General features: G+C 48.9%; 1 protein-coding gene across 6 annotated transcripts in view; it reads right to left on the bottom strand.

Moving 5' to 3' along the window:
- Positions 1-22,680, bottom strand: part of HHAT (hedgehog acyltransferase) — a 163,757-nt gene that overhangs the window by 47,918 nt on the left and 93,159 nt on the right. For 5 of the 6 annotated variants that reach the window (XM_084865552.1, XM_084865548.1, XM_084865549.1 and 2 more), the window contains one exon: positions 4,211-4,412. The exons of the other annotated variant lie outside the window; for it this stretch is intronic. In XM_084865552.1, coding sequence (XP_084721678.1) covers positions 4,211-4,412 — 202 coding nt within the window. The remainder of the gene's footprint in view (positions 1-4,210; positions 4,413-22,680) is intronic. 6 annotated transcript variants of the gene reach the window in all.

Genomic DNA, 22,680 nt, shown 5'->3' on the forward strand with positions numbered 1-22,680 from the left:
AAGAAAAAGCCAAAAGTGGAAGCAGAGAGACTAGACACTACACGGTAGACCTGGCAAGAAATGAGAACAGTTGTATTAGGATGACTCAGTGGAAACAAAAATAATAATAATAAATATTTACTGAGGAGGCAGAATGTAAGTACACACAGGAAGAACTGGGATAGGGGCACAGAAAGGATGCCTTGATGGTTTGGGACTTAAGTAACTAGACCGAGGAAGTGCCATTTCCAGAAACAGAGCATGCTTGAGGGGAAAGAGCTGGTTGGAATACTGAGAGATAAGGGCACGTGAGTTCAGTGCTACGCAGGCTAAGCCAGAGATATCTGTGAGATATTCAAGTGGAGAGAATCAGTAGCCAGTAGGATATATGAGGTACCACACATAGATGAAGATCATTCTAAATTATGGCAAACAAACATTCTATACATTCTTTTAATTTTTTTTCTAGAAAAGGAGTATGTTCTAGAACTTTGCTGCTCAAAATGGAAGTTGCTAGCCACATGGAGGCTGCTTAGATTTAAATTAATGAAAATAGATTTAAAATTTTAAATCTAATAGATTTGAATCTTCAGCACAGTTACTTAAGTGCTGAATGTGGCCAGTGACTCATGCGTTAGACCAGTGTTTCCCAAAGTGTGGTACGCGTACCCCCAGGGGTACGGGAAGAGTTTGGTGGGGGTACGCGTTGCACCGGAGTTTGGTGGGGATATGCACTGCACCGTGCTTAGCTGCGCCTAATTCTACATTCTCACGAGTACGAGGGGTTCTCAGCGTTACGAAAATTATAGAAGGGGTACACATATGTCAAAAGTTTGGGAAACACTGCGTTAGACAATACAATGGACATTTCCATTATGGCAGAAAGTTCGGTCAAACAGCCCTCCTAGGACCTCAGAGGGCTTGCTATTTACAACTCAGCTCTGACCGGTCTCTGGGTGAGTGTTCCGCTGTCATTCTATCAACCCCAAGAAATGGAAACCTATTGTGCTGTGTGCCCCAGACAAAGCGCTGAGGCTGGAGGTGGAAAAGAAGGGCTGATAATCCTTGCTGTTCAGATATATGTCTGTCTATATTTAAAAGACAGACGCAGGACGAATGCCAGGGGAAGAGTGTGTGAGGGGCGTGCGGAGTGAACTCACATTGTAAAAACTGCGCCAGGTCAATTGGGGCGGCTCCAGTCAGATGGAAGCAGGTGCCAAAGAGGCATTAAGTCTTTATTTAGTTTTTGACAGAAGAATAGGAAATGGATTCATAAAAAGAGGGGGCAAGAGGGCAACTCAAGTGAGGAAACCGTTTTTTCAAAAGGCGGTGGGCCATTGGAAAGCCAGCCACGTTTCTTTGAAGGAAACAGAATCGCTGCTAAACAGCATAAGATACTGACTGAGTCATGGAGGGCGGGTCCTTGGGGGACAAATAGAAGCATTAATTGTGCATTGACTTCACACTGAGGAAAACAGACCCCGAGCTAACCATTGGGAATATAAATAGCAATGGGACCCTGACCTTGTACTCAAAGAGGTTCCAGTCTAACTAAACACCCGCAATCAACTACCAGGCAGTCAGGATAAAACAGCTGGGGGGGGGGGGGGGGGGGGCGGGGATAGGCTTTGCAAGGTATGTTCTTGCTCAACAAGCATGTACACTAAACAGCATATTTGCAATATGCAAAGGCATATATCTCACCAAAAGGATATATTCAGAGAAAAGTATATACCCTGCCCATGGGTGCCTGAACTGCAGATAGAAACTGGTAACCACAAGAGCGCCCTTGAGTGAGCCGTGATGGGACAGAGCGGACATCCCAGTGCTTCTCCTGTGAGCCTTTTCACTGCCTTCATTCCTTTTTTAGCCAAATTAACAAGCCACGGGCTGCCTGGCACAGTTTGGGTTACTCTTCAGCATGTGAGATGTTTAAGATTTATTCGTAACGTAAGCCACAGCTCAAAGTCTACAGAGCACTGCTTAGCATGAAGTTCAAGGTTAGCGTCCGCCCTCCCGTGAAGGAACGTGAGGCTGTCCCCCGCGTTCAGCCTGGGCTGGAAGGAACTCTCTGGCTTCCACAGGTGGTGCCTGGGTTTCCGGCTTCGGGGAAGACCGCTCAGATTTCAGGATGGAGATGGAAACCTGCAGGATGCCACCTTTCATGGCTTTTCCTTTGTGTTGTATAGCCGTGCCTTTCACTGAAATTTCATTTTCCATTACAGTTAACCGACATTTCTCTTCCACTGATCGCTGGGTGATACTACTGAATAAAATATTTATCTTTAAACATGCATGAGCATATTTAAATTCCTTCAGCTGTGTTATTTTGGCAGGGACTTTGTACCCGTTTTTTATTGGAATAACTGTCCACTTGTACTATGGCTCGCTAAACACAAAAACACTCGAGTGGGTTCTATTTTGGTTGTGTTGGTTTTTTAAAAATGTATTTGCTTTACTTGCCTATATGGGTAGAATTTAGCCACAATACTCACTGCCCACTAAATTTATTGTGTTTTGTTGCCTACTGTGAACATGAATGACAGCATTTTTCTTCTTAGCTACTTTTTCTCAGGGTTATCAGAATATTGCTGCATGTGCAGACAGGATGATTTCCTACAAGCTTCTAATACATCCTCCACCACATTTCCATTCTAAAACATTCACTCATGGCTCAAAAACACTTAAAATGTGCAAAGCAAAGTGCTTCATTTATTTTCCAAATCATTTTCCTCTGGAGTTGGAATGTGTCTTAAGTGCTTAGCTTTTTTATGCTGTTAAAACAGTAACTATCAAATTAGCAAAGAGTGAAACACCAGTACTGCTCAGTGCCGGTGAGGACATCCTAGGGATGTAACTCAGCGCACTCCGCCCGCTAAGGAAGAGTTAACCCAGTGGTTCCCGACCTTTCTGTGGCCGTGCCCCACCTAAGCATCTCTAAATCCTGATCCCCACCCCCTGACACATAATTCTTATGATTCAAAAAGTGAACTCCATTCACTTGGAGGAAACCTCAAAGGACATTAATTTGGTCTAAACAAGCTTCCAAAGAATGTGGAATCCATAAAAGAGAAAAATAATTGAACGAAAGAACAGTTGAAGTAGTGAAGAAGAAATCACTAAGAAATTGTTAAAATAATAATAATAATAACAATAATAATAATATGGAGTGATTTGAAAATATAGCAAATAGCCGAAACCAGTTTGGCTCAGTGGATAGAGCGTCGGCCTGTGGACTGAAAGGTCCCGGGTTCGATTCCGATCAAGGGCATGTACCTTGGTTGCGGGCACATCCCCAGTAGGGGGTGTGCAAGAGGCAGCTGATCAATGATTCTCTCTCATCGATGTTTCTAACTATCCCTCTCTCTTCCTCTCTGTAAAAAATCAATAAAATATTTTTTTAAAAAATATATATATAGCAAATAAAGTTTTAAAACATATAATAGAAAACTGAAATGCATAGATATATCACAATAGGTATTTATATATCGTATATGAGGCCCCTAGAATCATAAGAAATGCAAAATAGTCACTGTTAATAATGCATTCTCAAATTGCCCCCTTAAAAATCGGATTGTCATCCTGTGGAACATGTGCCCACATTGGGAACCACTGAGTTAGACAGTATGGGTGGTAAGCCTTAAAGGTGAGAAAACCATTAATGTAGCAATTTCACATACAAGAATTCATCCTGGTTATGATATTCACCTCAATGCAATTGATAAGTGCAAAAAGTTAGAATAATATGATTATTAATAATAGAAGGCTAAATAAATTATAGCACATTCAATGGTGAAATTTGGTGGAGCCATTAAAAAGGGTTGTTAGAAGTGGATTTGATGACATAGAAAGGTGGTCCAGATACAAGAAAATCTCTGGAATAACAGCATTTGTTTCAAATGTGTGTGTGTGTGTGTGTGTGTGTATACACAGCAAATATTTGGATGAATGGGGGATTAATAGTGTTTTCTGTTGAGCTGTTTTTTCTCTTCTATTCTTGTCTATGTGTTCTGACATTATATAATAAACAAGGATTGCTTTTATAGTTAAAACATTACATTTTTAAAATAGCTACAATTAGACTCTTTTTAAATTGTCCTGCCTCTAGGCACACGGGCTTTGAACCCATCTAGCGAACATGGCTCATGAGGCCCTGAGTCTGATGACCACCTTCCCTCCCAAAACCGGTCCCGGCTCCGCTGTCCCTGCCACGGGCCAGGCTCCTGCTCACCAGGCTGTCCTGGACGCACGGGGTCTCCACCAGCCTCCGCACTCCGTTCTCCACGGTGACGCCCAGCCAGTTGAGCGCTGCCCAGCACCAGAGGTAGTCGTGCCCGCCGTGCCAGTAGCTCACAAACGCGAACGTCATCGCCGTGGAAAACAGCGTCCCCAGCAGGCCGTGCTGGGACCCGCCCACTGGGATGTACACATACCTGGAGAAAGAGGAGGCTGTTAGGAGCCATGCAGAGGGCCGTGCCTGCAACACACCCGGTCCCCTGACCTGACTCTTCCATCACACAATGACACTCACCGTGAGCAGACCCTCCCCTATGCCAGGAGGCCACAGAGCGCTCCTGGAATTCTCCATCAGGCAAGGAATCGGCAAAAACATAGGCCTCGGCCCTGCGGGGCTGTAGGTTAAATGCACACACGGCCAACGAGCTCTCATTACCATAGCAAACAGTACTTACAAGAGGATGAGTGAGGAGTAAAGGACTGTGTTTCTAAAAGGGATGTGTCCAACCTGGAAAGCCAACCACAGGACGGCAGCGCAGCTCTGGCTACTTGGGGACACCAACATCCAAGGCAGTGTCCTTTCCAGCTCAGACTATTAAGCTTACGGCGAACCCGGTATTTAAGCACCATTGCTGAAACAGCAGGAGCCGGTGCAGAAGAGGGTTGCCAAGGCCGGTTCCTCAGCTTTCCAGGCAAGTTGCCCAGAGGCGGGAGTGAATTCGCAAGTGAGGAGAAGCGCTCTGTGCCCAGAGGCAGCCAAACTATCACCCCCAAATGCACAGCCTTCCTGGGGTACCTTCCCTATCGCCGAGACAGCCGCCTGGCTGCACAGAAGCGGTCCATGTTCTTCGATTTCCTTCCGGACCTGGACAAGGTGCACACCACGGGTGGGCAGGACCCGCAGGGCTAGGTACACACCCTGTACAATCTGGCCCATCTGCACGTTAATTTTTGTGCCAAATTTCATGTTGAAGATCGTTTTTTGAACAGGATAATTTTATAAGAAAGCCAAAGGATAAAAATAAAAGCCATTCCTCACCGAAACCGGTTTGGCTCTGCGGACTCAGGGGTCCCGGGTTCGATTCTGGTCAAGGGCATGTACCTTGGTTGCGGGCACATCCCCAGTGGGGGGTGTCCAAGAGGCAGCTGGTTGATGTAACTCTCTCATCAACGTTTCTAGCTCTCTATCCATCTCCCTTCCTCTCTGTAAAAAATTAATAAAATATATTAAATATATATATTTCAGAAGACTGTATGATCACAATGATTTAAAAATGTCCGCCTTTACTCTCATATATGCTCCAGTTGAGATAATAAATTATATGACCAGCTTAGATAGCCCCATTTTATGGGTGAGAAAACTGAGGCTGAGACGCTAACTTGACCAAGGCAGACAGCCAGGAAGGAGCAGAGCCAGCCTGCATCTATGGCACCAACAGTAATGTTTTCCATCTCGCCTCTGGGTTCATTTTGAAAACTCTCTATTTTACACCCCGGTCTGAAACAAACCAGAAAGCATGGGAGGATGTAGCCATTTCAGAAATAAGTGAAGCAGCGCAAATACTTTCTCCTGTGCAAAAACAAGACCATCTTGACGATCAAAATAGCAGGCATGTACCAAGCATTCACTACAGGTCCAGGGACCCTCTGTCTGCTGTCAGATATTTAGTGAGGCCTCCAGGGCAGTCCTGGTATTGTGGGAAACACACAGCGACAGAAGACAATGTTCCTGCCAACAGGTGTAGCTGATGGTAAAACAATAGCAAACGCAGAAGCTCGGTGGTATCATACAAGGGTTTCAGAGCGCGGAGAAGGGGGTGTGTGGAGGCGAGTGGGGTAAAGAACGCTTAACAGCAAAGGTCCCCACCGTGGCCAGGCCTACAGGATGAGTTTTGCTAGGCAAAGGGGAGAAGGGTTGGACTTGGAAGGGCTGGGCAATGAGCCAGGAAAGCCTGACAGCCCCAGGCACCGTGGTTTTAGTTGATGATCTGCTGCCCCCTAGAGGCTATTTGGTTATTTGTCTAGAGTTCTCAGCAAAGGACCACAATTCTCAGCCTGTACTGGACGTAACCACTGCCCATCACCACACTCCATCTGGCTGGGCTTATGCGGTCAGTCTTATCTATAAGGAGGCTGTATGTGAAAAAAGAGGGTGGTCAAACCAATTTTAAAAAATATGAGGAATGGCCGAAACCGGTTTCGCTCAGTGGACAGAGCGTCGGTCTGCAGACGGAAAGGTCCCAGGTTCGATTCCGGTCAAAGGCATGTACATTGGTTGCGGGCACATCCCTGGTAGGGGGTGCGCAAGAGGCAGCTGGCCGATGTTTCTCCTCTCGTCGATGTTTCTAGCTCTCTATCCCTCTCCCTTCCTCTCTGTAAAAAAAAAGTCAAAAAAATATATATTTTTTTAAAAATATGAGGAATGACTACTGTTTATAGAAACTGCAGGAAATTGTTTAATACAAGTTAATTGTAACACAAATATTCTTCTCACCTAACGTAACTGTTTTGTGGTGAGACTTCCATCCAGTCTCGCTATCCCACAGGGAGCTGCCCCGGACATGTCAGAAGACCCTGGACAGAGCAGACACCTCCCGTCATCCGCACCAGTGGGCCTCAATATTGGACCCGACGCCAAAGGAACGTGTTTTCAAGCTTGTGACGAGGGAGCATCCGCCCAGAATTACGTGCTCAGCTATTTTAGGCGCCTCTCGGCACCATGGCCGTGTGACTTTGCCTTCTAGCGGACAGCCGGCAAGAATCCCTTTCATGGTGGAAATTCAGACATGGCAGGTCTCCAAGGACATGCGTCTGTCTGCTGGTTCTAAACCAGAGGGAGGGTCTGGTCCCCGGGCTGGAAGATAAACATCCCTTCTTCACGCTTCGCTTCTGGAAGGCGGCAGGTGCGGCGGGAGGAGAGTAAACAGGTTATTTCCCTTTGACAGACTCCACCAGCCCTGTGTCAGCTCCGCGATTCATGACGACAGAAATGTCTCTCTTTGAGAAAAGCAGCCGGACGGCCCCGCTTCCTGAGATCCGCCGCACGGTGAAATTGATTTCCCAGCGGAAGGAAGCACCACTTTATCAACAAAGCACAAATGAAAGATCTCTCTGTGTCAGCGATCGTGTGAGCTCGGGTGTGCCCAGGGCCCCCCTTTCCCCACCCCACCCTGCCGGCCTGCTTCGCTGGTCACCGCCTGCAGAGACGCTGCTTGGGGAAGCTGGCACCAGCTGCAGCCACGTCTTCGTTTCAAACCATCTCACAGAATCCGCAACACCCCCCCACCCCACCCCTCCTCCACTCCCGCAGGAGAGTAACCTAGGCGAAATGTGGATGCTATTAATAACGTCTGCCCTTTACTGGATATCCGTGAGCCAGGTGCCTCATATATACCATTTCCAATCATTAAAACAACCTTGCAAGGAACCCCTGGCCAGGAGAGGTGAAATCTGAACCTAGGGTGTGCTGGCTTCTGCACCTCCAGCCAGGCCTGTGTGCTTATGAAGCCATTGATCTCGGTGGGACAGTTTCTTGGTGTTTTCCTCTTGTGTAACTAACTCTTCAAAGCGAAGAAATGTCCTTTGCCTAGCCGATTTGGCTCAGTGAATAGAGCATCGGCCTGCGAACTCAAGGGTCCCGGGTTTGATTCCGGTCGGGGGCATGTGCCTTGGTTGAGGGCACATCCCCAGTGGGGGGGGGGGGGGGGGAGGGCATGCAGGAGACAGCTGATCTATGTATCTCTCTCATCGGTGTTTCTGGCTCTCTATCCTTCTCCCTCCCTCTCTGTAAATGATCAATAAGATATATATTTTTTAAAATAAAATAAAGAAATGTCCTTTTAGGAAGGAATCTTGCACTGGAGAAAGGCCCTCATGATTTCAAAGGAGGGTAGGCCAACAAGCTCTGTTTTCGGAGGCCGGAAGTGTATGTTCCATTTTTTAAACAAACTGGTCTCCTTCCGCCCCACGAGCAGGGCTTACACCTGCTGTCCTGACCCGGCTGGCGTCCTGCCGCTGTGACCGTGTGAGGAGTGGGCATGAGAAGCTGGTGGTTGGGACGTTGCTGGACAGGTGCACATGAAGGGAGAAGACATCTATTTCCCTCGCATCTACCACGGCAAACGTAGGACTGTGCCTCACAGTTGGGGCAGGGCTGGTAGGAATCCATGTGGGGTGAGTACAGTCATCCTAAAACCACATGCCCCCCTTTTCCAGGGCCTCGCTCCCTTTTCCCTGGGGTGCCTCAGCATCCTCTGCTGAGGACCAACCCCAGACCTCCCCAAGAGAAGAGCAGAGGGCACCTAAGATACTGGGTGTCGCCGTCCCTGGGATTAAGTCCAGGTAGAGTTGCAGGTGCCCAGTCTTCAAGTGCCTACTGCTTGGCAGGACTGAGGCCAACACCGGCTGGCATCCTTCTCCAGCTCTTCCCGCCCTTCCCGCCCTTTCCGCCCTTCTTTCCCAGAAGTTCTCCTAAGAAATCTAAAGTCCCGAACAAATGGGGTTCTCACGCCTCCAACCTCTCTGATTTTCCAATTGCTATTCAGTCTACAAATTCAGTTGTTTCTCCAGCTCCCCATGGAGTCTCTTTTGAACATTCCAACTCTCTATTGAACCCAGAGAAAGTACTGTCAGTGCCACTGATTGAACAGTTATTTGCCAAAATATATCTTCTCTATTGTGGTTGTCATTTTAACTGAGTGTAAAATTCCTCAGGCAGTACTAGAAGGGGGAGTGTGTGTGTGTGTGTGTGTGAGTGTGTGTGAGTGTGTGAGTGTGTGTGTGTGTGTGTGTGTGTGTGTAAGAAGCTTGGAAATTTTAACACATGCTTTCTAATAATGAGCCAGCAGTGGTGAGCTTGCATTCAGGAAAAACACACAATGCCATTATCATAACGATTAGTATCCCTATATCTCTCATAAGCCTTTGAAAGCACCAAGGCCTCTGGCCTGCTCCCTCAGGGATGTTCGTTACTTAAAACCATCAGCCTTAAGTGTGCCACCATCAGAACCAGTGGCTCAGTGCTAAGAGGTCTGAGGTATGGGTTCGACACCACGTCAGCCTGTTGACTGTGCTTCACCCAGAAGGCAGGCAGCTGGTCTCCACACATCTGATGTTGGCGATGAGGGGCCCGCAGAGGGCTGGCAGGTGGGGCGGGGGAAGCAGCCCCACCGCAATGGGCTTCGTCAGCAGCATTTCCCCTTCACTCACCGCAGCTCCTCCACTCGGTCTCCCCTTATCACCCGGCCCCGAGTCCTTTCCTCGCGATGGGTGGCTGCTGTGTGGGCAGGGCCCAGGGGAGGTGCTTACTCCGGTGTCCCTGTCCAACCGCCACAAACCAGGGTGTTTATGGCTCAGCCCAGGTGTCCCAGCAGCCACAGAGCCCAAGACAAGAAGGTTTGTGTCTCGGTAACACATGAGTCTTCTCAGAATTACCGTCCTCACATTACAGACTGAAAATGCGACCACCAAACAGAAACGGAACAGGCATCGCCTTAAGGTGTCATACCTCAAAACTAGCTTCCAGTCACAAAGGGGGATGGGAAGGCCGGGGGGGGGCGGGGGGACACCAGGAAGGAGTGCCCATGACTGCCCTCCATGGGGTCGCCAACCCACTTCTGCTTGAAGCCTCACCATCCCCAGGGCTCCCGGGCCCGTGTCTATTTTGGGTTATAAATAAACAGCCCGTAAATAAAGGTTCTTTGGGGGGTCTGAGAAAGAGACAGCGCGGGCGTTTATTCTCTTTAGTGCTGTGGAACTCAGTCTAATCGCTAATAAAAAGGTCCTCGCAGCCTCCGTTTAATAACCACCAAGATTTCCTGGCCGCCTGCCTGTCTTCCCACCTGCCTCCCGAGAGAATGCAGCTAAAAGCATTTATAAGTTGCCCTCGGCCCGATGGAAAGGAGCAGCATATGAAAAGCCAGACATAAAGGGGCAAACCGGGCGAATGTATGATGTCGTGTGAGTGACACACACACACACACACACACACACACACACACACACCCATCTCATCAGCCGAGGGAGAGGGTTGGGGGAGGGTCCGATCCTCCCCTGCTCCTGACGCATGTCTCCACCTTTGCTCATCAGTAGATCCCAAACTGGGGATCAGATTTACAACCGTCCTGGGCACATCCCGCCTCTTATTAGCAGGGGTACTGTTCCTCCCGGGTACTGTCCTCTGATCTCTGCCTTTCACCCACATCCAATTCAGTGCCACCCCTGCCGGCGCTCACCTTCTGACTCATTTATCATGGTTGCTAGGAGAGCGTTCACTACAGTGAATTAGTACAACTCGGCCGTGACTGTGCTGGTCCGATGCCAGAACTCCCCAAAAGAAAGGAGATTTCACCAAGAGCAAAAGTTGAGTGTTTGGATGGTTGAAAAATCAAAGCGCCCAAGGTGGGAGGTTCCAGACTTGTGATGGTAATTTTAAAAGCATCAAATGAAGCCATGGACATCAATACTAGATATGGATGAGGGGAAGGGTGTTCACAAGGCCAACAGGAGTGTGTGTGTGTGTGTGTGTGTGTGACTCTGACCTTTTGCTGGCTTTAACTTTTTGACAAAACTTCTTCCTTTGCCACAAATGTCACTTCTAAGTCTAACGTGTATCCTGGCCACAGAGAAGAGGTGTGGAATCAGGACCATTATAGGACATGAATGAATGAACACACACACACACAAACACACACACACAAAGTGTCAGAGCCCAGAGGAGGTGGGTGGGTAAGCCAGGGCCACAGCTTTCAGCGACACTCCCTTCTCTGGGGCTTGGTTTGAGACTGGGAAGAGTTCAGGGGCTGGGGGAAAGCATTTGGGAGGGAAGAAGAATGTTCTTGAAGGGTTATGCCGATCCCGATGGTGTGCTGTTCTGCCGCTGGTTTCCGCTAAAGCAGAGAAGACCTGTCTTCTTGGCTGGATTTGCAGGACACGGAGCTCCTGAGACAGCTTGTGCTCCCTATTGCCCCATCCCCCCACACCCACTTCCCTGCTTCTGCTGCCATGAAGCAAAATCATGAATTAACATGAAATGCATGAGAAAATGGTTATCTGAAGGAAGGCCAAGGTGAATCTTGACTCGAGGTGACATGCCTTCCCTAACAGCAAATTCCTACCCCCAGCTGACCTGTTTTGATATTCTGGACTTGCTTAAAGAGTGACAGCCCGTTGGCAATAAACATACTCATCTGGGGTGCCCATAGATGGGGTTCAATGTCCAGAAAAGGAGAAAAGTGGGAGGAAATGCCAGGGGGTGTGACTATCAAAGCACTGCATTCATAACTATTTCCAGGAAGAAGAAAACGAAGGTCTCAGACACTGAAGTGATTTAAAAAAAAAAAAAATCAAAGCGAAATGGATGCTGGTGGTAATGATGAGGCTGCTCCCTGTCCGGTGGAAATGAGCGCTCTGACAAATCAGCTTCGATAGAACTCTATCTACTGCCTCCCGTTCATCACAATTAGGACCCGCCGTCCCTCTCAGACACGATACCTTCGAAGGCTGGGCACTGGAAGGGAAAACTGCTCATGCGTGGGTTTGGAGATGAATGGCAATAAATCCACAGCAGCGTCCAACACAGCCACGCCAGCGCAACATTTACGGAAACAAAGCGAGAACACCATCCCACGAGCGGAAACAGTGCCCGGTAAGCATATTCTCCCTAATGCAGTGAGAGCCGCCTGGATGACGCTGCTTACTCGGTAGATCTCGTGGTAATTGGATGGACTCTTGAGTGTGCATTAGAGATTAATATTTTAAGAGGTGGCGTTTTACAGAGACAGTCCAAGGATGACACTCGATGTATATCATGAAAGGCTGAGTCTTCTGTAGATTAAAAATGCCATCACTCATGCCCTAAAATTACAGAAATCCAGAGATGTAAGCCATGGAATTGGGGGTTGCTATGGTAATCCAGGCTGGAAGTAGTCTCTTCCTAAGGCTGGAGGAAGAATGAATCACAAGAATGAAACTGTACTTGCTCCTTAGCCTCCCTCTCAAGTGGGGTCAAGATGAGGAAAGATGTTTTAAGGGCTAAGGGGTCTCCTGCTTGACTTTTGCCTTATTCCTGAGAAAGGCAGAGAGGATGCAGGGTAATCAAGGCCTGCTTGCTACTACAAATGCTCCTGTGGCTGCAGAAGGAGGATATATCTTGAGTCTGGGGAAGCAGAGAGGCAGCTGGGGTTCAAATGAAAGAAGCGATTGCATGGAGGTCAAAGAGCAAGAGACCCCCTAGGACAGTGGTCGGCAAACTCTTTAGTCAACAGAGCCAAATAGCAACAGTACAACAATTGAAATTGCTTTGGAGAGCTAAAGTTTTTAAACTTAAACTTCTTCTAACGCCACTTCTTCAAAATAGACTTGCCCAGGCCGTGGTATTTTGTGGAAGAGCCACACTCAAGGGGCCAAAGAGCCGCACGTGGCTCGCGAGCCGCAGTCTGTCGACCACTGCCCTAGGAGCTCCTGTGTGCCCCAGAGCCTCACCAGCCCAGGCTACATGCATGAACACAAACCTAAGGCCCAGTAACCAATCCAGCGGGTCTGGCCTCCCACACCATTAGCTTTCCGGAAGAGGAAGGCAAGGGCTTGGAGGGATGCAATCCATCTGGGTCCTGTGCCCAAACACAAGGTAGAGGGCAGAAGGAAGCAGACTTGGTGTTTGCCATCTTCACCTTAGGTGGCACAGGTGAGGGAGTTTCTTTTGAGAGCCCAATAAACAGACCCTTTTTCAATTCCATGGCCAAGGCTAGGAGGTGGGGAGCCTCCTTCCAGAACATTCCCTCTTCTTCTAAGTAGAGTCTCTGGAACCTTCCAGGAGAGAGGGGTGGCTGCCCATGCCGCAGAGCATGGAAATGCTACATACAGTACAGCTGTGGGCTTGAGGGATGCTGGGATGGATCGGGCAAAGAGGACAACCAATCTGTTCCTCAGAGGTCAACTGAGGGGCTGACATTCCCAGCCCATCTGGTTACCCTCACGTCTGTGACGATCTCCTGCTGCGTCACCGTTATGACAAGACCCCTGTGGCCTCAGGCTGGACTCGAGGGTACTGCCCCAAGTGACCTCTCCTGGGAGGCCAGCTCTTCAACTCTCAGTCACTTCAGTTCTCAATGTTCCAGGTCCTCAGCAAGGAGTTTGCTGGGAGAACGGAAGTCTCTTCACTACAGGACTGTAATAGCCACTAACCACATGTGGCTGTTGGCCATTTGAAATGAGCTGTTTTTACAGAGGAGCCTGGAGTGGGGGTAGGACCTCTGGATCCTCGGAGGGGACCCTCCAAGCTAAGAGATCCCTACAGATTATTCTCTACCACACATGGATGTGGGACCACCCATTCTCATCCCCCGCTTCTACCAGTCTTGATGGCTTCTTCTTTAGATCCTTAGTTGCAGAACTTCCATTTAGCTTTATTTCAGGAGGTCTGGAATAATGGTTACTGTAATTTAGTTGTAATTTTGATGTGGTTGTGGGAAAAATGGGAGTACTGCATTTTTAAGGTAGTTAACATTTAATCCAATATTTCTTAGCTCTTAAAATATCTATTGAGTCCCTAGGAGGTGACAGTCGCCATGCACAGTGCTTTATGCAGTGTTTCGTTTGATTTAGATGATACTTTAGCAGTTTTTAGTGCCTCAGAGTCAGTTTTGTGAAACTAAATTATCATTGTAGCAGAAAGGCGTGACAGTTCTAGATAATAGAGCATCCAAATCACTATGAGTTGGCAAAAAAAAAAAAATGCATTTCCTCTCAAATAAATCTGGTGGAATCTTATTATAACATCTCAAAGTCTGGAGGACAAGAAGATTAATCCCCCCATTGTTGGCACAAAGGATCCTAGAGATAGAAAGGATGTGAAAGGCCATCTGAGTACGGGGCCCCAGACTTGGTCCACACCAGCAATCTTCCAGCTACATCTCAACATACTCGGTGACCAAGAATTCTTGAGTTTGGAAACAGTCTTTCTACCTTTCTGAGGCAATTAGATTGGAGAGAACGTGCTTTTCTGTACTTTTCACCAGTTGATCCTGGTCTTCTTCTCTGAAGCAAGACAAAGCAAGTCCCCCACTTCCCCTCACCCCCAACCCAGTCGGTGAAGTATCTGATGAAGGTTCTCATCTCTCTGCAAAGGCTTAGTTTTGCAGGCAAAGTATCTTTAGTTTCTTTATCCGTTCTCTTACACCTGGTTCCAAACCTCCTATCACAGTTTCCCTTTTTCCAGAATCTTCCTCATTTGTCTGTGGTACCTTAAAAAGACTTATGAAATGATATGAATAATAAAGAATAGCCTAGAAATGACACATTCTTTTCTAGCCACATATTCGGGTCAACAAATATTTTTAAGCACCTACTATGTGCCAGGTACAGTGCTAAACCCTGGAGACATTCAAGAAGATGGCACATAAAATTGTCCTCATAGAGCTTACATCCAACCTATTACATTGATAAAGATGGTGGTGATATTTGTTGATGAGCAGCCTAATCTCATGCTGAAATTTACACCTACTACTTTCCTGAGAAAGTCAGCACCAGTATATAAGAGTGCCCCCATCTTCTTCCCTAGCCACATCTGTCTTCATCTCCATTGGCACCTATGCCTCCATCATCTATGCTCCCATAGTGGAAAAGATGTCCTCTCCATGACTGAGGCTAACTCTTCTCTCTGGTTCTATCCCCTTTTGACTCCTGAGGGGCCATGCTCCATCCATTATCTCCCTCTCACCTTGTATTCTTAGCCAGCTTATCCGAACTGGTTCTCTCCTTAGCATAAATACATATTCCGGTCCCTCCCATTTTATAAATGCCTTTTGTTCAATCGTAACTTCTTCTTCAATTTCAATTCTAATGACCTTTGTTGATGGCCAAGTATTTCAAGATCCTATAAAAAGCAGTCTATACCTTGTCTCTAAGTTCTCCCCTCCTATTCTCTTCAAACAACTTTTTTCAAGGCCATTTAATGGCCTCCAGGCTACCAAAGCTAATAGATATAGTTACATCTTTCTATTACTTGTCTGTTATATTTGACATTGACAGTGCCTTCCATTGTCCCCCTTTGATAATTTCTGGTTTATGTCTTGCCTCGCTAGCACTACTTACCTTCATTATAGAAAGTTTATAAATAGACATAAAAATTCCAGAAATAACTACCAACGACCTTTTTAGTATATGTCCTCTTTGGCATTTTTCTATAAATATGCGTAGATGCATACTTCTTATAAGAATAGGGTCACGAATGAGCCGCTGGGAAATTGCTCTGTTCACCTAATCTATCGCGAGCACCCTTCCATCTCCCTGCCTTCCTTATGTACGTCCTTTCCTCCCTTGGCTTCAGTGAACCCACTCTGCTTTCCTTTTGCCTCCAGAGCCACCACTTCTCCGTCTCCACCACAGGCTTCTCACTGGAAGGCTGCCCGTTACAAAGCCCTCACTGAGGTGTGGGCTCATCTATTAGCCAGTGGGCAGCCACACACAGAGCAGGCAAACAGTGATGTAACACAGAGAACGTGCTCTTCCAAGGAAGCTGCTAAACTAATCCGATGGCAAGAGAAGGGGAACCTGTCAGAATGGCTATCATCAACAAAGCAACAAACGACAAGTGCTGGCGAGGATACACTGCTGGTGGGAATGCAAAGTGGTGCAGCCACTGTGGAGAACAGAGTTTCCTCAAAAAACTCAAAATGGAACTTCCATTTGACCCAGTAATCCCACTTCTAGAATATATGCCAAGAAACTAGAAACACCAATCAGAAAGGATATATGCACCCCTATGTTCATAGCAGCACAATTCACCATAACTAAGATTTGGAAACAGCCTAAATGCCCATCAGCAGATGAGTGGATTAGAAAACTATGATGCATCTACATATTACGCTGCTATTAAAAAAAAAAAGATTTCCTACCATTTGCAGCAGCATCGATGGAACTGGAGAACATTATGCTAAGTGAAATAAGCCAAACAATGAAAGAAAAATACCACATGATCGCACTTATTTTTGTGGAAAATAAAGAACATCATAACCTGATGAACAAAAAGATAGATACAGAGGCAGAGAAGCATCAAACAGACTGTCAAACTATAGCGGGAAGGCTGGCGAGTGTTGGGAGGAGAGATAAACAGAAAGACTTGTATGCATGCATATAAGCACACCAATGGACACAAGATACTGGGGGTGGGATGGGATAAGGGCATGCGACAGGGGCTAGGGGAGGCTGAAGGAAGGTCAATGAGGGGGGGAAAGGACATATATGTACTACTATATGTAATACTTTAAACAATGAAATTAAAAAATAAAAATAAAAGAGAAAGGGGAAGAAGAGCTCTGAGAGGGACCTGCTGGGGAAAGGACTCTGCCGAAGTGAAGGCCAATGTGAGGACAAGAGAAGGGAGGGTGAAGAAAATACGACAGAGAAGCATCAAAACCACTCTCTCTCCTTCACACCGTTGCTGAGAGCTGGATCTGCCGCACAGTTGCTAAAATGTGCTACCAAACAGGCAAGCATTAACTGCCAGCTGCCCCTCCACCCCATCCCATCCCCTCCCCCTCTCCCCCGGCACCCCTGCTATCAGCCTCCAGCAGTCACTATGCATGAGAACTCCATGAGGTGGCCCTGCAGACGCTGTCCCTGGATTATTTCACTGCGGCCGAGTCGAAGACTCCTCCCCATCACGCTTCCTCCCCTATTACATCTTGGTCTCATCAGGACAAATCTCCATCCAACTCTAAGAGCTAGTCAACAGCATCTACCGAACTGCAACCAAGTACATGTGACAAGGAAGCAGAGCTGCTGAGTGAGGCTTCGGGCCGCTCTGGGCCTGCAGGGTGGTATATGCGGGCGTCGTGGAAGGAATGCATGCGCGGGCTAGGAAAGCAATGAGGGGAAGGCAGCAGCACCTGTTGGCAAGACTGGCAGGGGCAGCAGCCCCCGGGGTCCAGCAGGGAGGTGGGAGACAGGATGGGCATGCGTGCTTGTATGTGTTCACTCATTTCCCAGGGGCCTGGACTGACCACAGCTAGGGCCTGCCTGTCCCGGTAGAAGTGACATTTTAGCAAGGGTGGGGTCAAATTACAGAATCTTTTCTTTTTCTTTTTTTTTTTCCTTCTTTGTTTTAAGGAAATCAAGAGAAAGATATCACTTAAGAGGAAACTCTCTCCAAAGTCCGGGCGACATGAGATGGTACTGGAGGCGGCCGGGGGGACTGTGGCTCGGGCTCCCTCCCAGCCCTGCATGCTGGAGACTCGCTGAGTAGAGACCAGGTTGAGGGACAAGGAAGGGAGCACAGAGGACAGTAAGGAACAGGCAGAGAGTTGACCAAACCCTCTACAGGCCACGGTTCTGATTCTTCATTAAATACTTTTTCAAATAAAAAATTGTCATTGGGGGGGAAATCAGAGGGAAGGAGGACGAAAGAGAAAAGAAGGTAGATGGCCGCCCTTCTGGAGGCAGGGACTCCAAACACAGACATTAATAAGCAAATTCATTGGTGGGAAGAAATCTCCATCAACAGCAATCAGGCGCAGCTGGGCCATGTTTCCTTGCTGGGCTTCGTAACCCTCCCGGCCCCTCTGGCTGGAGCCCTCTCCCCCCCCCCCCCCCCCCCCCGCAACACACACACTCACACACACTAATGAGGACGCCAGCACAGAGCTTCCTGCCAGGCTTCACTGGGGCCCGGTGGGCACCATTTCCATCCCCGAGTGTCTACCAGCCAATACATGGTGATTGTGCCATTACTTGGGTTGGTCTGTGCGTTAGCCCCAAGGTTTCAGCCCCCTGTGGCACACCCCGCTGCATCCTGATTTCTAATAGTTAGAGGGCAGCGGAGGAAAGCCTGGCTGGCTTCAAATAGCACAGATGTCCCCTCTGAACACAGAAAACCAGTTTCTTCTTCTGAGGGCGATTTATGATGGCCTCTTCTGACACTTCCCCAAGTGCCCCGGCTGGTCTGTATCTCTGCCATCCAGTGGACAGCTCTGACTGGTGTCTGCTCCCTTGACAGGATCTCCGTCCAATTTCAAAATTTCTCAGGCCATCTGCCCCACAAGTCCAGTCTCAGATGTGAACTAAACCTCCCTCCTTTCTGCACACACTCCCTCCCCCGCTCCCCAACCCCAGCACAGGCAGAAACTGTGGGATATCCTCCTGGCTTGGCGAGCAGGGGAACAAACGATGTGGCACGTGTTTCTCCGCCCCTGATGTGTGGCACCTCTGGAGCCGGGGTGGGCTGGGAGGAACAAGCAGAGAGCGGTCCTCTCAGGTGAGGGCTTATGGCCCGGACGCAGTCAGCCCCCCTGTGGGCTGTCCCTGCTTCTTCTACTGGCTTCTGGTTCGTTTTCCCTCGTGGCGATGTGTCCAAATGCCAGTCTCTGAGGGGAGCTTGTGCTGGTTCCTCGGAGGAACCAGTGCCTCGGAGGAGCTCACCGCCCCCTCCCTGCTCCCCACCCCTTGGGCATAGACCCAGCCGGCCGGCCCTGGCACGGCTCACTCCCTGCACGGCTCCGCACGCCCCTGATGTATGACAACATAAACCGAGCTTGATCCACTTGGAATTCTCAAGAAAAATACAGATCTAAGTGATGAATATTTTATCTGGGGAAGAAAACAACTTCAGGGCCATTTCTAATAACATGTCAACCTCAGAGAGGAGTGGGCGGGAGCTGGAGAGGAATGAGGTGGAGAGGCATGGAGAAGCCAGGGCTCCAGTGAAAGAGAGGGGGGAGAAGGGGGAGAGAGAAGGGTGGGGAGGGGGAGGATGAGGGAGAAGGGGAAGGAAGAGGGAAGGGGGATGGGAGGTGGAGAGGGGAGAGGGAGAGGGAGAGGGAGAGGGAGAGGGAGAGGGAGAGGGAGAGGGAGAGGGAGGGAGAGAAGAGGTGGAGGGGTAGAGGGAAGGGTGAAGAGGGAAGGTGGAGGGCAAGGGAGAATGGGGGAGGAAGAGGGGAAGAGGGAAGGGGGACAAGGGAAGAGAAGGGGTAGAGGGAGAGAGAAGGGGAGGGGAGGGGGAAGAGTAAAGGGAAGGGTGGGGAGGGGAGGTGGAAGGCGAAAGAGAAGGTGGAGGAAGAGGGGAAGAGGGAAGGGGGACAGGGGGAGGGGGGATTAGAGAGAGGGGGAAGGGAGAGTGTGTTGACTAGAGGCTGAGCCCAGAACACAGTAAGAATCATCCGGTGAGGAGAGAGAGTCAAGAAAGGCTCCTCAAAGGGAACAATGAGGCTGATAGGGTTTGATGACACATCCATTTACTTTCCTGGTTGGGAGCAGGAAGCCGAGTCTCTCCCCAGGAACTGCTCTCAGACAAGCACAGCTGCCTCACCCGAGGGCCAGCCCCTCCCAGGAGGCAGCTGCGTCCACTGGCTGGTCACATGGGAGACAGTTATGAATACTTTTAATTGATTTGCGAGAGAGACATCGATTTGTTGTTCCACTTATTTATGCATTCCCTGGTCGATGCATGTATGTGCACTGATGGGGGATTGAACCCACAACCTTGGTGCGTCGGGACAACACTCTAACCAACTGAGCTATCCGGCCAGGGCTAAGGGGGATGGTGACTGAGGTCCAGCCTCCTTGTGTCAAGGGAGGACAACTGTGAAGGGCATCCCAGCTCCAGAGTGACCCGAGGGGCCCATCATTCCCCTGCTTACCCTGCTCTCCCGGCTCCTTCACCGGCGCTGGTCCCAGGGCCCTTCCCAGTAAGGAATCTGCACTCACACCTCCATCTGAGTCCATTTCCCAGGGAAGCCACTCTGGCAGCCGGTGCGGGCACAGGCAGAGGCATTCAAGGACGACCTCTCAGCCCAGCCGGGTGTAGCTCAGCAGTTGAGCATCAAGACAGGAACCAAGAGGTCACCTGTTTGATTCCAGTCAGGGCACATGCCCAGCTTTTGGGCTCAGTCCCCAGTGGGGGGCATGCAGGAGGCAGCCGATCAATGATTCTCTTTTATCATTGTTGTTTCTATTTTTCTCTCCCTCTCCCCTCCTCTCTGAAATCAGTAAAAATATATTTTTAAAAACAACAATAACCTGTGATTCTCTTGTTAAAAAAAGAAAAAGAACGACCTCTCAGAAGAAGGTAAGTCTGACACGTAAGCTACTTCCAGTTTAAGCAAGCAAAATGCTGATTATTTGCCAAAGATGCAGGCAGTCTCCCAAAACAGTGGTCGGCAAATCGCGGCTCACGAGCCACATGCGGCTCTTTGGCCCCTTGAGTGTGGCTCTTCCACAAAATACCACGTGCGGGCACGCACATACAGTGCAATTGAAACTCCGTGGCCCACGCACAGAAGTCAGTTTTCGGCCTGGGCAAGTCTGTTTTGAAGAAGTGGCATTAGAACACTCAAGGGGCCAAAGAGCCCCATGTGGCTCGCGAGCCGCGGTTTGCCCACCACTGTAAAGCATTCTGAGGGGCCCGCGAGGTCTGGAGGAATCCGTACGGAAAACTCCATCCTACCCCATCCTGAGCGCCCCGAGCTCTCTCCTAAGGTGTTCTTGCCGTCCTCGTCCCCCGCAGCTCAGTCTATCCGGAGGAACAGAATGTCAGGGCCGTGGCCAGGGTACAGAGGGGGCGACAGTCACTCTCAGGGCCGGCAGGAATGTGGGTCAAAGAATGACGTGCCTGCAGACTTCTAACGCTTTTCTTTCTTTTTCTTTTTCTTTTTTTTAAAATATATTTTATTGATTTTTTTTACAGAGAGGAAGGGAGAGGGATAGAGAGTTAGAAACATCGATGAGAGAGAATCATCGATCAGCTGCCTCTTGCACATCCCCTAACAGGGATGTGCTCGCAACCAAGGTGCATGCCCTTGACCGGAATCGAACCCGGGACCTTTCAGTCTGCAGACCAACGTTCTAAACACTGAGCCAAACCGGTTTCGGCCTAATGCTTTTCTTCACCATGATCATGGGTGCCAGCTGCCTGTCAGCCAGAATAGCCCATTTCCCTAGCGGAGTCCCTTTCGGCCACTTTCTTCTGGGAAAATCCGCTCAGGCGTGGCGGAGAGGGCCTCCAGAGAGAGTAAAAATACCCAGCTCCCTTTCCAAACCCCCACCTGACCGTGTCCTTCGGGGTGGTTCCTTTCTGCAAAGCTCGCCCGTCTGTCTGCCAAGGCTGAAGCCTCGCCGCCGAGGTGCCTGTGTGCCCTGAGCGGCCTGGGGCGGATAAGCCCATTTGTTCTCCCCTCGATAAATCGTCCCTTAATGCGGCTATGACATTTAAAGTTTAAAATGGTTTTATGACTTGAGATTTAAAAAGAATGGTTCCAATGCGTTTCTTTTAACCGAGAGGATGCCTGGCACTTTGATTAAGTGGTTCCTTGTGACGACAGAGTTTTATCTTGAATAATGATGGGGGGGGGGGGTGACATTAATCACTGAAGTCACTGGAGGCCGGGCTCGGGACCAGCGGCCCGGCTGGCTGCCTCTCGGGGGATTACTCGGAAACACAACTTAAACAACAAGAACAAAATACAAACGACCAATCTTCTGGAAGGGCTGGGATTTTCAGAATAGTCACTAAATCTGAGCTGTCTCTAAAATGGAACAGAAGCCGAAACCGGTTTGGCTCCGTGGATAGAGCGTCGGCCTGCGGACTGAAAGGTCCCGGGTTCAATTCCAGTCAAGGGCATGTACCTTGGTTGCGGGCACATCCCCAGTGGAGGGTGTGCAAGAGGCAGCTGATCAATGATTCTCTCTCATCGATGTTTCTAACTCTCTATCCCTCTCTCTTCCTCTCTGTAAAAAATCAATTAAATAGATTTTTAAAAAATAATTTAAAAAAGTAAAATAAAATGGGGTAGAAGCCCTGGCCAGTGTGGCTCAGCGGATAGAGCATCGGTCTGTGGACTCAAGGATCCCAGGTTCGATTTCGGTCCAGGGCATGTACCTTGGTTTCGGGCACATCCCCAGCGGGGAGTGTGCAGGAGGCAGTTGATCGATGTTTCTCTCTCATCGATGTTTCTAACTCTCTATCCCTCTCCCTTCCTCTCTGTAAAAAAAAGTAATAATAAAATAAAATAATAATAATAAAAAAATCAATAAAATATTTTTTTAAAATAAAATAAAATAGGGCAGAATCCTGAGAAGCACAAACGGTGCTGGGTGCCCTCCTTCAGCAGCTCATGGGGAGTGTGGGCAAATACCTTCCCATTACGGCCTTGGAGAACTGTCTGGGGCTATGGGTTCTTGCCCCTCCGCACACCTGTCTTCCTGAAATTATATGAAGACAGGTGTGCGGAGGGGCAAGAACCCATAGCTCCAGACAGTTCTCCAAGGCCGTAATGGGAAGGTATCTGCCCACACTCCCCATGAGCTTTGCCTAGTCACCCGGGACTCCCTAGAGGGCCAGGGGCTCCGAATATAACCCCCTGCAGAAGACCCTCCCCGCCTGCCTCAGTTTACAACCAACAAACTGGGTCCCCTGGAAGGCCTCCCTGCCACAGGCTCAGTACAGAACCCAGGAGAGTCTGGCGGTCAAGTCCC

The sequence above is a fragment of the Pipistrellus hanaki genome, assembly GCF_964339955.1.
Source record: "Pipistrellus hanaki genome assembly, chromosome: 18".
NCBI lineage: Eukaryota > Metazoa > Chordata > Mammalia > Chiroptera > Vespertilionidae > Pipistrellus > Pipistrellus hanaki.